Source organism: Triticum dicoccoides, chromosome 2A, assembly GCF_002162155.2.
Source record: "Triticum dicoccoides isolate Atlit2015 ecotype Zavitan chromosome 2A, WEW_v2.0, whole genome shotgun sequence".
NCBI classification, from domain to species: domain Eukaryota; kingdom Viridiplantae; phylum Streptophyta; class Magnoliopsida; order Poales; family Poaceae; genus Triticum; species Triticum dicoccoides.
The window spans coordinates 514,181,281-514,192,902 of NC_041382.1; the positions used below are offsets into that span (position 1 = coordinate 514,181,281).

Genomic DNA, 11,622 nt, shown 5'->3' on the forward strand with positions numbered 1-11,622 from the left:
GGGGGTCACCGGTATTGTACCGGGATCACCGGAAGGGTCCCGGGGGTCCACCGGATGGGGCCACCTATCTCGAAGGGCCCCATGGGTTGAAGTGGGAGGGGATGTGGGCTGGTGCGCCCCCCTTGGGCCTCCCCCTGCGCCTAGGGTTGGAAACCCTAGGGGTGGGGGCGCCCCACTTGGCTTGGGGGGCAAGCCACCCCCTTGGCCGCCGCCCCCCCATCTAGATGGGATCTAGAGGGGCTGGCGCCCCCCTGGACCCCTATATAAAGGGGGAGGGCTGCGCACCCTAGCCCCTGGCGCCTCCCTCTCCTTCCCGTGACACCTCTCCCTCTCGCTGAGCTTGGCGAAGCCCTGCCGAGATCACCACAGCTTCCACCACCACGCCGTCGTGCTGCTGGATCTCCATCAACCTCTCCTTCCCCCTTGCTGGATCAAGAAGGAGGAGACGTCTTCCCCAACCGTACATGTGTTGAACGCGGAGGTGCCTTCCGTTCGGTGCTCGGTCATCGGTGATTTGGATCACGACGAGTACGACTCCATCAACCTCGTTCTCTTGAACGCTTCCGCTCACGATCTATAAGGGTATGTAGATGCACTCCCATTTCCCTCGTTGCTAGATAACTCCATAGATTGATCTTGGTGATTCGTAGAAAATTTTAAATTCTGCTACGTTCCCCAACAGGTAGCATTCCACATCAAAAATTCTGTTTTTATCATTTACCTACTCGAGGACGAGCAAGAATTAAGTTTGGGGATGCTTGATACGTCTCCAACGTGTCTATACTTTTTGATTGTTCCATGCTATTATATTATCTGTTTTGGATGTTAATGGGCTTTATTTTACACTTTTATATTATTTTTGGGACTAACCTATTAACCCAAGGCCCAGTGCAAATTGCTATTTTTTTGCCTATTTCAGTGTTTCGCAGCAAAGGAATATCAAACGGAATCCAAACAGAATGAAACCTTCGGGAATGTGATTTTTGGAACAAACGTGATCCAGAGGACTTGGAGTGGACGTCAAGAAACAAACGAGGAGTCCACGAGGCAGGGGGCGCGCCTACCCCCCTGGGCGCGCCCTCCCCCTTGTGGGCCCCTCATGGCTCAACCGACCTACTTCTTCCTCTATATATATACTCATATACCCTGAAAACATCCAGGAGCACCAAGAAACCCTATTTCCACCGCCGCAACCTTCTGTACCCAAGAGATCCCATCTTGGGGCCTTTTCCGGAGCTCCGCCGGAGGGGGCATCGATCATGGAGGGCCTCTACATCAACTCCTTGGCCCCTCCGATGATGTGTGAGTAGTTTACTTCAGACCTTCGGGTCCATAGTTATCAGCTAGATGGATTCTTCTCTCTCTTTGAATCTCAATACAAAGTTCCCCTCGATCTTCTTGGAGATCTACTCGATGTAACTCTTTTTGCGGTGTGTTTCTCGATATCCGATGAATTGTGGGTTTACGATCAAGTCTATCTATGAACAATATTTGATTCTTCTCTGAAATCTTTTATGTATGATTGGTTATCTTTGCAAGTCTCTTTGAATTATCAGGTTGGTTTGGCCTACTAGATTGATCTTTCTTGCAATGGGAGAAGTGCGTAGCTTTGGGTTCAATCTTGCGGTGCTCGATCCCAGTGACAGAAAGGGAAATGACACATATTGTATTGTTGCCATCAAGGATAAAAAAGATGGGGTTTATATCATATTGCTTGAGTTTATCCCTCTACATGATGTCATCTTACCTAATGTGTCACTCTGTTCTTATGAACTTAATACTCTAGATGCATGCTGGATAGCGGTCGATGTGTGGAGTAATAGTAGTAGATGCAAGCAGGAGTCGGTCTACTTGTCACAGACGTGATGCCTATATACATGATCATGCCTAGATATTCTCATAATTATTCGCTTTTCTATCAATTGCTCGACAGTAATTTGCTCACCCACCATAATACTTATGCTATCTTGAGAGAAGCCACTAGTGAAACCTATGGCCCCCGGGTCTATTCACCATCATATTAATCTTCCGTCAACAAGCTATTTCTATTACCTTTTATTTTGCAATCTTTACTTTTGATCTTTATCATAAAAATACCAAAAAAATTATTTTATCATCTCTATCAGATCTCACTCTCGTAAGTGACCGTGAAGGGATTGACAACCCCTTTATCGCGTTGGTTGCGAGGTTCTTATTTGTTTGTGTAGGTACGAGGGACTTGCGTGTGGCCTCCTACTGGATTGATACCTTGGTTCTCAAAAACTGAGGAAAATACTTACACTACTTTGTTGCATCACCCTTTCCTCTTCAAGGAAAAACCAACACAGTGCTCAAGAGGTAGCAGTGTCCCACACACTCTTCGTCATTTTGGGGGCTTGTGGGCAGTAGGCTCCTTAATGGGTAAAACCATTGACGTTAATCTCTTCAGTCTGAGAGGGTGTGGAGTGATTCGCATTCTGGTAGCCATGATAAATACTCAGATTTTGTCAAAGGAGAAAGATGATGTTGGGTCTTTTATTTCCAAGGATGTGGTGGTTAAACTCAAGGGCTATGCATTCACATTCAGGAGAGAACCAGCGGGCTATGTTCCGGATCCGGATTTTACTCCATTTACGTAAGGAAGATGATACTGACGATGATAACATTGGGAAGGAGAAGGACGACGAGGTGGATGCCTCAGAGCAAGCCGGTCTTTCCTCAAAACAGACGCCATCCGGTTCTACACCTACTAATGATGTTCATGTGTCACATGTTCAAGGACATGTCCTCGGTGGCGTGGTCTCCTCCAAGACGTCGAGTATTGGCTATGTAATGATGGCCGTGACTCCTTTTAACCCAAATCCGCAGACTCCTCGAGGAATTCAGCTAGTGGAGAATATGAGAGCTAACTCACCATTATGTGGGTGTCTTGAACGATCGTCAGAGGTGCAGCATCACAAGACTCCGGCGGAAGTCGTCCATTCACCGGTGCTGGAAAATGATAGGCCACCCGTGCATTCTCTTCAGGAATCGGAGGATCGGACAAACATGCATGCAACTGGATGGAAGCCAACCATGCAGTACAAGTTGATGGGCACAAGAAAGGACGTGCACGTCCACCCGAATCACATGCATGCACCAGGTCCGGTGCCATTCCGGCCGATCGAGAAGCTGGCCAGCTCTCAACCATCCCACATGCATGCAATGGGTTTGGGGCCGCTACAGCCCACCGAGCACCTGGTCAGCACGCAGGTTGCCCCCACCCAATCGCAAAATGTTCAGGTGGCAAACACGGCAGGTGGTTTGGAGGGGCCCGACCTGGTAAGCTGCGTCTCCGACACGATCGTTCCTGTTCAGGAACTGCTGGAGCCAGGCAGAGCCTCTTCTTCGACGACGACCCTTTCTACAATGATCGTTATGACACCGACATTAACGTCTTCGACGGTTACTATTGGAGAGGGATTTCTACACCACCGCCACCCCCTCCATCGGCAACCACACACATGCAACAACCATCGTCCGAGGCAATGTCGGTCCGTGACACGCTTCTGATGGTGGCCTCGTCGCTAGAGCCGGCGGTTGAGAGTGTCGGGGAGGGGGTTGCTGCTTCATCATCTTCCCGTCCTCCAGCGGCAGAGCCGACGTCGCGACCACAGCTGGGAGTGACTCCTACACGTCGAAGTTGTCGGCATACGGTTGCCGACGACGGTTCTGCGGACACTAATGACGACTCCTTGGCCAAGGCTATGCGGCGTAAAGCAAGGCACAACCTCGACAACCAAGGTATTACGTCATCATCGAAATCATTTTTAGCTTTTTCTAACACTGCCATTGTTTCTAAGTTGCATGATGTGGGTGTTAGTATTGGAAAGAATGATAAGAATATTTCTTTTTCGACTAACGCTTTGAAACATTTGGAATATGACCGATTAAAAGTTACTCCACGTGTTTCTAGCAAGTCTTATGCCTCCCATACTGATGAGGAGGAGCTGCATGCCACATCAGATGGTCAGCTACTCTCTCATTTAGTAGGAGCGGTTTCGGACGTGGGTCTAGATGAACCCGGGCTCAGTTCATTGATTGAGCTTACAACATCCGGACGTAAATCAAAGACCGCACGTTCGAAAAAATATAGTAAGTCCCATAAGAGGGCGAAGTGTTCTAAATCTCCTATTGTTTCCTCATGAATGGAATGTTTTTTAATAGCAGAGGTCTTCGTGACTTGGCTAAACATTTATTCATTGTGGAATGTAATAGAGAATACAATTTAGATTTTTCTTGGCTATCTCTGAAACGGGGAGACGTGATTTCTCAGTAAGTCTGCTTAACCGTCTTTCTGGCAGGATATACATTACTTGGGTTTCACGACCGCCTAGAGGTCGTTCTGAGGGCATTTTACTTGGCGTAAATACAGGGACTATGGATGTGTTGGCTAGTTCGGATGGTGAGTTTCATGTTAACCCCATATTCACAACAAGGCCGACAACTTCACATGGACCCTCGTCGCCGTGTATGGGGCAGCCCAGGATGAGTTTAAGGCCGATTTTCTCCGTGAATTGGTTAATCTGGCGAAAGATAATCCCTATCCCATTCTTATAGGTGGGGATTTCAATTTGGTTTGATTTCCAAATGAGAAAAGCCGCGGTAGGTTTGATAATCATTGGCCTTTCCTTTTCAATGCTGTCATCGACAGTCTAGATATGCGAGAGGTTTCGATGATTGGAAGACAATTCACTTGCGCGAACAGTCTTCCCGAGCCGACATATGAGAAACTAGATCGCGTTTTAATGGATACCGACTGGGAATCTAAATTTCCTATCATCTCTGTTCGTGCTCTACCTCGTATCGAGCCTATATCAGACCACACACCCATTCTCCTAACTACTGGGTTGCCACGACCACAACATAGACGCAAGTTCAAGTTTGAACTTGGGTGGTTGCTTCGGGATGGCTTCCATGGCATGGTTAAGGAGGTGTGGGAGAAACCAGTAGCCGGGCATACCCCAATACACACATGGAATAACAAAATGCATGCATTACATAAATTCCTTGGTGGCTGGGCTAGGCATACGATGGGTATCCTCAAAAAGAAAAATCTTCGTCTTTCATCTATCATTGATGAATTAGAAGCTTTGACAGAGGTTAGACCTTTATCTGAGCATGAAATCGAGATCAAGAATCATTTGAATGCACAGATAGCTAACATGTTGCGTGAAGAGGAACTCAAATGGTACAGACATTCTAACTCTCAATTTATCCTAAAAGGTGATTTGAATACTAGATATTTCCATGGAGTCGCCAATGGCAGACACCAGAAGAAAATTATTCATTCCCTACAACAGGATGAGGGCACGATTGAGGGGCATGAGCAACTTAAATCATATATCACTAGTTATTACAAAAATTTGTTCGGAGCGCCAGAGGAAGGAAACTTCATGATGGATGAGCCCCGAACAGATGACATCTCCCAGGTCTCCGATGAGGAAAACAACCTTCTAACAGCCCCATACTCCAAGGAGGAAGTTAGAAAGGCGGTTTTCCTAATGGAGCTTAACAAAGCCCCAGGTCCGGATGGTTTTCCCGCTGAGTTCTATCAGAACTTCTGGGAAGTCATCAAACATGATCTCCTACTTTTGTTTAGCGACCTACATGCTGGCCAACTAGAATTGTTTCGCTTAAACTTCAGTGAGATTATTTTATTACCTAAGGTTAATGAGGCTGAAAGGATACACCAATATAGACCTATTTGCCTCCTTAATTTTAGTTTTAAAATATTCATGAAGGTTGCGACTATTAGGCTAAATTCGGTTGCCAAACATGTGGTCCGGCCTTCACATACAGCTTTTATGCAAGGCAGACACATACTAGATGGAGTTGTTATCCTTCATGAAGCAGTCCATGAATTACACCGGAAAAAGTTGAATGGGGTGGTACTCAAAATAGACTTTGAAAAGGCTTATGACAAAGTCAAGTGGCCCTTTCTTCATCAGTCTCTCAGAATGAAAGGATTTTCCGCAGAGTGGCGTGCTATGATACATAGCTTCGTTTCTGGAGGTAGTGTTGCCATTAAGGTCAATGATGATGTTGGATACTATTTCCAAACAAAGAAGGGATTGCGACAAGGTGACTCAATATCGCCCATGCTATTTAATATAGTGGCGGATATGCTAGCGGTCATGATTGAGCGTGCCAAGGTTGATGGCCAAATTGATGGGGTAGTAAATCATCTAGTTGATGGCGGTCTCTCTATACTTCAATATGCCGATGATACGATTCTCTTCATGGATCATGACCCCGAGAAAGCAAGAAATCTGAAACTGATTTTACCAGCATTCGAGCAACTCTCGGGTCTTAAGATCAATTTTCATAGAAGTGAATTGTTTTACTTTGGCGAGGCTCAAGACAAGGCCCACCTGTACGCTGAACTATTCGGATGCGGGTTGGGTCAATTTACTATCACATATTTGGGGATACCAATACATTATCGAAGACTCACAAATGCTGAATGGAAACACGTCGAGAAGAGACTGCAAAAAGACTTAGCAGTTGGAAAGGTAAATTGTTGTCTCTGGGTGGAAGATTGGTCCTCATAAATTTAGTACTACTAAGTAATATGGTACTATATATGATTTCCCTCTTTCAGTAGCCGAAAGGAGTTTTACATAGATCGGATTACTTCCGATCAAGATTCTTTCGACAAGGAGATAGCGAGAAAAAAAATATCGGCTAGCTAAATGAAGTGTGGTTTGCCATCCCAAAGACCAAGGCGGGTTGGGCATTCATGACCTTGAGGTTAAGAATAGGGCCCTCCTCGGCAAATGGTTGTTTAAATTACTAACGGAAGATGGTGTATGGCAAACCCTTCTAAGAAGGAAATATGTGGGTTCCAAGGCGGTATCCCAAATATATTGGAAGCCTGGGGATTCTCACTTTTGGGCGGGTCTAATGGCTACAAAAAATATATTTCTTCTGCTATGGATCCTTCTTGATTAAGGACGGCTCAGAAATTAGATTCTGGGAGGACATGTGGCTAGGAAATGCCACACTCCGGGAATAATATCCGGCTCTATACAACATTGTGCGCCACAAGGGTGATACTATCGCCATGGTGATGGAATCATTTCCGCCGAATGTGACGTTCACAAGAGATTTAATTGGACCCAGACTACAATGGTGGAACATTCTGCTTCAGTGGTTATCCACTATGCAATTGTCACATGGGTCTGATGTATTCCGATGGAACCTCCATGGGAATGGGCAATTCTGAGCGGAGTCTATGTATAGAGCGTTAATCCAGTCTGATGTGCCAGCTGATAATAATAAGAAGATCTGAAAGATGAAGATACCACTTAAGAATAAAATCTTTGCATGCTATCTTCGTCGCGGAGTCATTCTTACTAAAGATAACCTTATTAAGAGGAATTGGCATGGAAGTCCGCAATGTGTTTTTTTGTCACCATGAGGAGACAATAAAACATTTATTCTTTCAATGCAAATTAGCTCGTTCTATATGGTCAGTCATCCAAATAGCTCCTGACTTGTATCCTCCCTGTAGTGTTGCTAATGTTTTTTGCAACTGGTTGCATGTGATTGATCATAAGTTTAGAACTCTTCTCAGGGTGAGAGGACTTGCCATTATTTGGTCGCTTTGGCTATGTAGAAATGATAATGTTTTTAACGATAAAAGTATGTCTCTGCTGTAGGTTATCTATAGATGTACCCGGACTCTTCGTTTATGGTCCTCTCTACAACGCGTGGAGAAGCGAGACTTTTTTACGGAGGTGTGTACACGATTGGAGGATACGGCAAGGGATACTTTTAGAGAGAATTCCTTATTTAACACCGTGTTTAAATTTTATGCCCCATTTGACATCGACATATAGTTTCTTCCTTGTCTAACAATGAGTCTAAATTTTGTGCCTTTTATAACACTTTTGTCCATTTTGAATCTAAATGACATCTGAAAAGACCATTTTGCCCTCATATGGTACATTTATGTGGACGTGTGTATTGCTGCTGCATGTGTGTGTGCGCGTACATGTGTGTTCCTGCTGCGTGTGTGTGTGCGCGCACTGCTGAGTGTGTGTGCATGCGTGTTGCTGAGTGTGTGTGTGCGCGCGCGTTCGTGTTGCTGAGTGTGTGTTTGCTGCTGCTTGTGTACGTGTGTGTGCTGCTGCTGCGGCGTGTGTGTGTGTTGATGCTGCTGCTGTGTGCGCGCGCGTGTGTGCGTGTGTTGCTGCGAGTGTCTACTGCTGTGTGTGCGTGTGCGTGTGTATGTGCCGCTACTTATGCGCTACTGCTCTGACACTGATGCTGCGCATGTGTGCTACCGCCCCGTACACATAAATACCACATGAGGGGTAAAAAGGTTTTTTCAGGTGTCGTTTAGGCTTAAAATAAACGAAAGTGTCATAAAAGACATAAAATTTAAACTCGTTGTTAAATAGGGGAAAAAAGTTTTTCAGTGTCAAATAAGGAAACAAAATTTAAGATAGTGTTAAATAAAAAATTGTTTCATACTTTTATCCACATGGGTGGCAACATGATCTTAGGATTGGGCCCCCTCCGCTTTAGGCGTTTCACAGAAGTTTCTTTGTATTTTGTCTATTTTTTTTGTTTGTGTGAGAAAACTTTATTTGGCTATGTGCATCTTAGTTATGCAGAGGTCGGGTGTAATGCTTAATTTTTTTAAGTAATAAAGCGCCTCTTTTCGAAAAAAAATAAGGAATTCTTTCTATATTTTTCCACGGTCTGTTCAGTCCAGCAATTCCCTCCCTCAGCAAAAATACGAAGGCCCAAGGCCCAAGGCCCAGTCCTTCATCGAAGTCCCGCAGCAAACCCTAGCTGCAACCCAAGTCCCTCCGCAACGACGCCGTTCTAAACCCTCCCTTCTCCCACTTCTCCACCCCTCTCCCTCGGCAAGAAAAGCCGCCGCCGCCGCATCCGCAGCAGGCGAGCGAGATGGTAAGATCCTGAAGCCTCTTTGGATCTAAATGCCGTTCCTCACCAGTAGCTTCTTTTCTGATTGATTCGAGTCCATAGTGTATTCATGTGCATTTTTGGATGGATTTTCAGGTGTTTGTGAAGAACCAGAAGACCAGGGCCTACTCCAAGCGGTTCCAAGTGAAGTTCAAGAGAAGGAGACGTACGTTGAGCCCCGTCCCTCGACGATTCTGTACTTGGCTTAGTCGATAGTGTCACTGATGGGCTGCCTTTCGTTTGCGCTTGTTTTGCAGAGGGGAAGACCGATTACAGGGCCAGGCTCAGGCTCACTAACCAAGATAAGAACAAGTACAACACGCCCAAGTACCGGTTTGTTGTACGATTTGTATCCTTAAGTTGTCCATTGTCACACGTTGCGCTGGTTAATCGTCTATTCATCTCCATTGTGATTATCTATGGCCATAGTTTTTAGTACTAGTAGATGGATATTGTATCTCTTAACAATAGTACCTTAGACCAACAAAGATGTCACTGCGCAAATTGTGTACGCTACCATTGCTGGTGATATTGTGATGGCTGCTGCCTATTCCCATGAGCTTCCTCGGTATGGTCTTGAAGTTGGGCTCACCAATTATGCTGCAGGTAGATTTTCAACTTAAAAATGCATAATTTTTATCTTGATGCATGCAGCCCTATTTATTCAGTTCAACTGATTTAATTCGTCATGTAGCGTACTGCACTGGTCTGCTTTTGGCCCGCCGTGTGCTCAAGTGCCGTGATTTGGATCAGGAATATGAGGGCAATGTTGAGGTATAATTTGCTTTGAAATGTTCATTTTCATACGAACTTTCTCTGATGCTGCGTTTATTAAATACTTGTAATTCTGCTTATGACTCCAGGCCACCGGGGAGGACTTCTCTGTTGAGCCAGCTGATGAGAGGAGGCCTTTCCGCGCGCTCTTGGATGTCGGCCTTATTAGGACCACTACTGGAAACCGTGTGTTTGGTGCCCTCAAGGTATGTGATCTTTTATGATGTGATTGTATAACTGCAAGAAATTATGAATGATTGGTTGCACACTTGCACTTAGTTTTGCCAGCACACATATTTATGACTTGAATGTCTCAGGCATACAATTTGTGTCGGGTTATTTAGATTCAAGACTTTTGTCACTTTTACGCTCTCAGAGTTTATGTAGTTCATTTTATTTGGTGATGTTCCTACCTGATCTACAACAGAACTATATGCTATTTAACTTTGTGAAACGATCAATCTTACAGCCTAGGATTAATCTATGCCCCGCTATAGGGTGACCCGTTATATGTCCATACTAAACTATTACTCCCTTAACTTTTTATAAGACGTTTTTAGAGTCCATGATATTGTCAAAAAACGTCTTATATTAAGTTAGAGGGTGTACTGTTTTGTCCTCAGGATATTAACACCTTTTTTTAATGGCCACTTGTTAATGAAAAAAACCTTGTTGAACACTTCAATACTTGGTGCAACTCTGATTGCTGCATGACGGTTGTGAGATTCTGTTTGCTGATGCAGGGAGCTTTGGATGGTGGTCTTGATATTCCGCACAGTGACAAGAGATTTGCTGGCTTCAAGAAGGATGAGAAGCAGCTGGACGCTGAGATTCACCGCAAATACATCTATGGAGGGCATGTTGCTGACTACATGAAGGTGAGTTGCATCCATTGCCCTCGTGGTATTATAATGCCATTTCTTCATTCCGTAGTGTTATCGTTGTTGTATACATGGATTCTTTCTGAATGATATCTGGGGCCTGATTCACCCATATAAAGTATCCTAAAGCAGTGTACTTTATTCTTATTTCTGAAGCAGCTTACTGAATCTCGTTTTAACTTCTGCCCTACCCTTATTTCAGTCACTGGCTGATGAGGAGCCTGAGAAGTACCAATCTCACTTCAGTGAGTACATCAAGAAGGGGATTGAGATTGATGACATGGAAGCACTGTACAAGAAGGTTCATGCTGCTATTCGTGCTGATCCTACCGTGGCAAAATCAACCAAGGAACCTCCAAAGACGCACAAGAGGTAGATATATCTTGCTGTTTGTTTATGTCAGACAACTGATTTCAGCACTTTGATTGGATTGCAAGTTAACGTGACTGTTTGCTGCAGGTACAATCCCAAGAAGCTGACCTACGAGCAGAGGAAGGCCAGTCTCGTGGAGCGGCTCAACGCCCTCAACTCATCTGCTGGTGCTGATGTCGATGAGGACGACGACGAATGAGTGTAATCGACCCTAGTCCCCCTATAGTGCTGTCTTCATGCTTCCAAATGAACTTGCTCCATGCATTAAGGAGCAGTATCGCGAGAGACATATATGCATATTGTACCTGCCCCTTGGTTTTGAGTACCATGCTGGAGTTTTGGATTATCTTACATTGTACAAGGTGCTGGCATTTTGACGTTGCTTCAGAGTTTGTTGATCTGGATCTCTGTTGGTTTCTGTTTATCAAGGTCTGGTTGCCGTGGATGTGATGTTCTGCTAAATGTTCTCTTTTCATTTATATGCGGTTGTTGGCGTATTAATGTTGAAACATGCCTCTCGATTAAACTGTGTAGATGTCCGTCACTAGTTGTTGACTATTGCCCAGTTTCAGCTGCGGTTGGGATCATTGGGTGTAATCATATTTTGAACAGGGTGGGTCCTGTTTCGATCGCAGTT

The 11,622-nt window shown here is 44.9% G+C and overlaps 1 protein-coding gene across 1 annotated transcript; it reads left to right on the plus strand.

The window, feature by feature from the left end:
• Positions 1–8,804: 8,804 nt before the first annotated feature.
• Positions 8,805–11,430, plus strand: LOC119355106 (60S ribosomal protein L5-1-like). The gene is made up of 9 exons (XM_037621892.1): positions 8,805–8,943; positions 9,055–9,124; positions 9,216–9,307; positions 9,438–9,564; positions 9,653–9,732; positions 9,822–9,938; positions 10,476–10,610; positions 10,816–10,985; positions 11,073–11,430. Exons 1-9 carry the CDS (start codon positions 8,941–8,943, stop codon positions 11,182–11,184), a joined length of 906 nt encoding a protein of 301 aa, XP_037477789.1. The 5' UTR covers positions 8,805–8,940; the 3' UTR covers positions 11,185–11,430.
• The last annotated feature ends 192 nt before the right edge of the window (positions 11,431–11,622 follow it).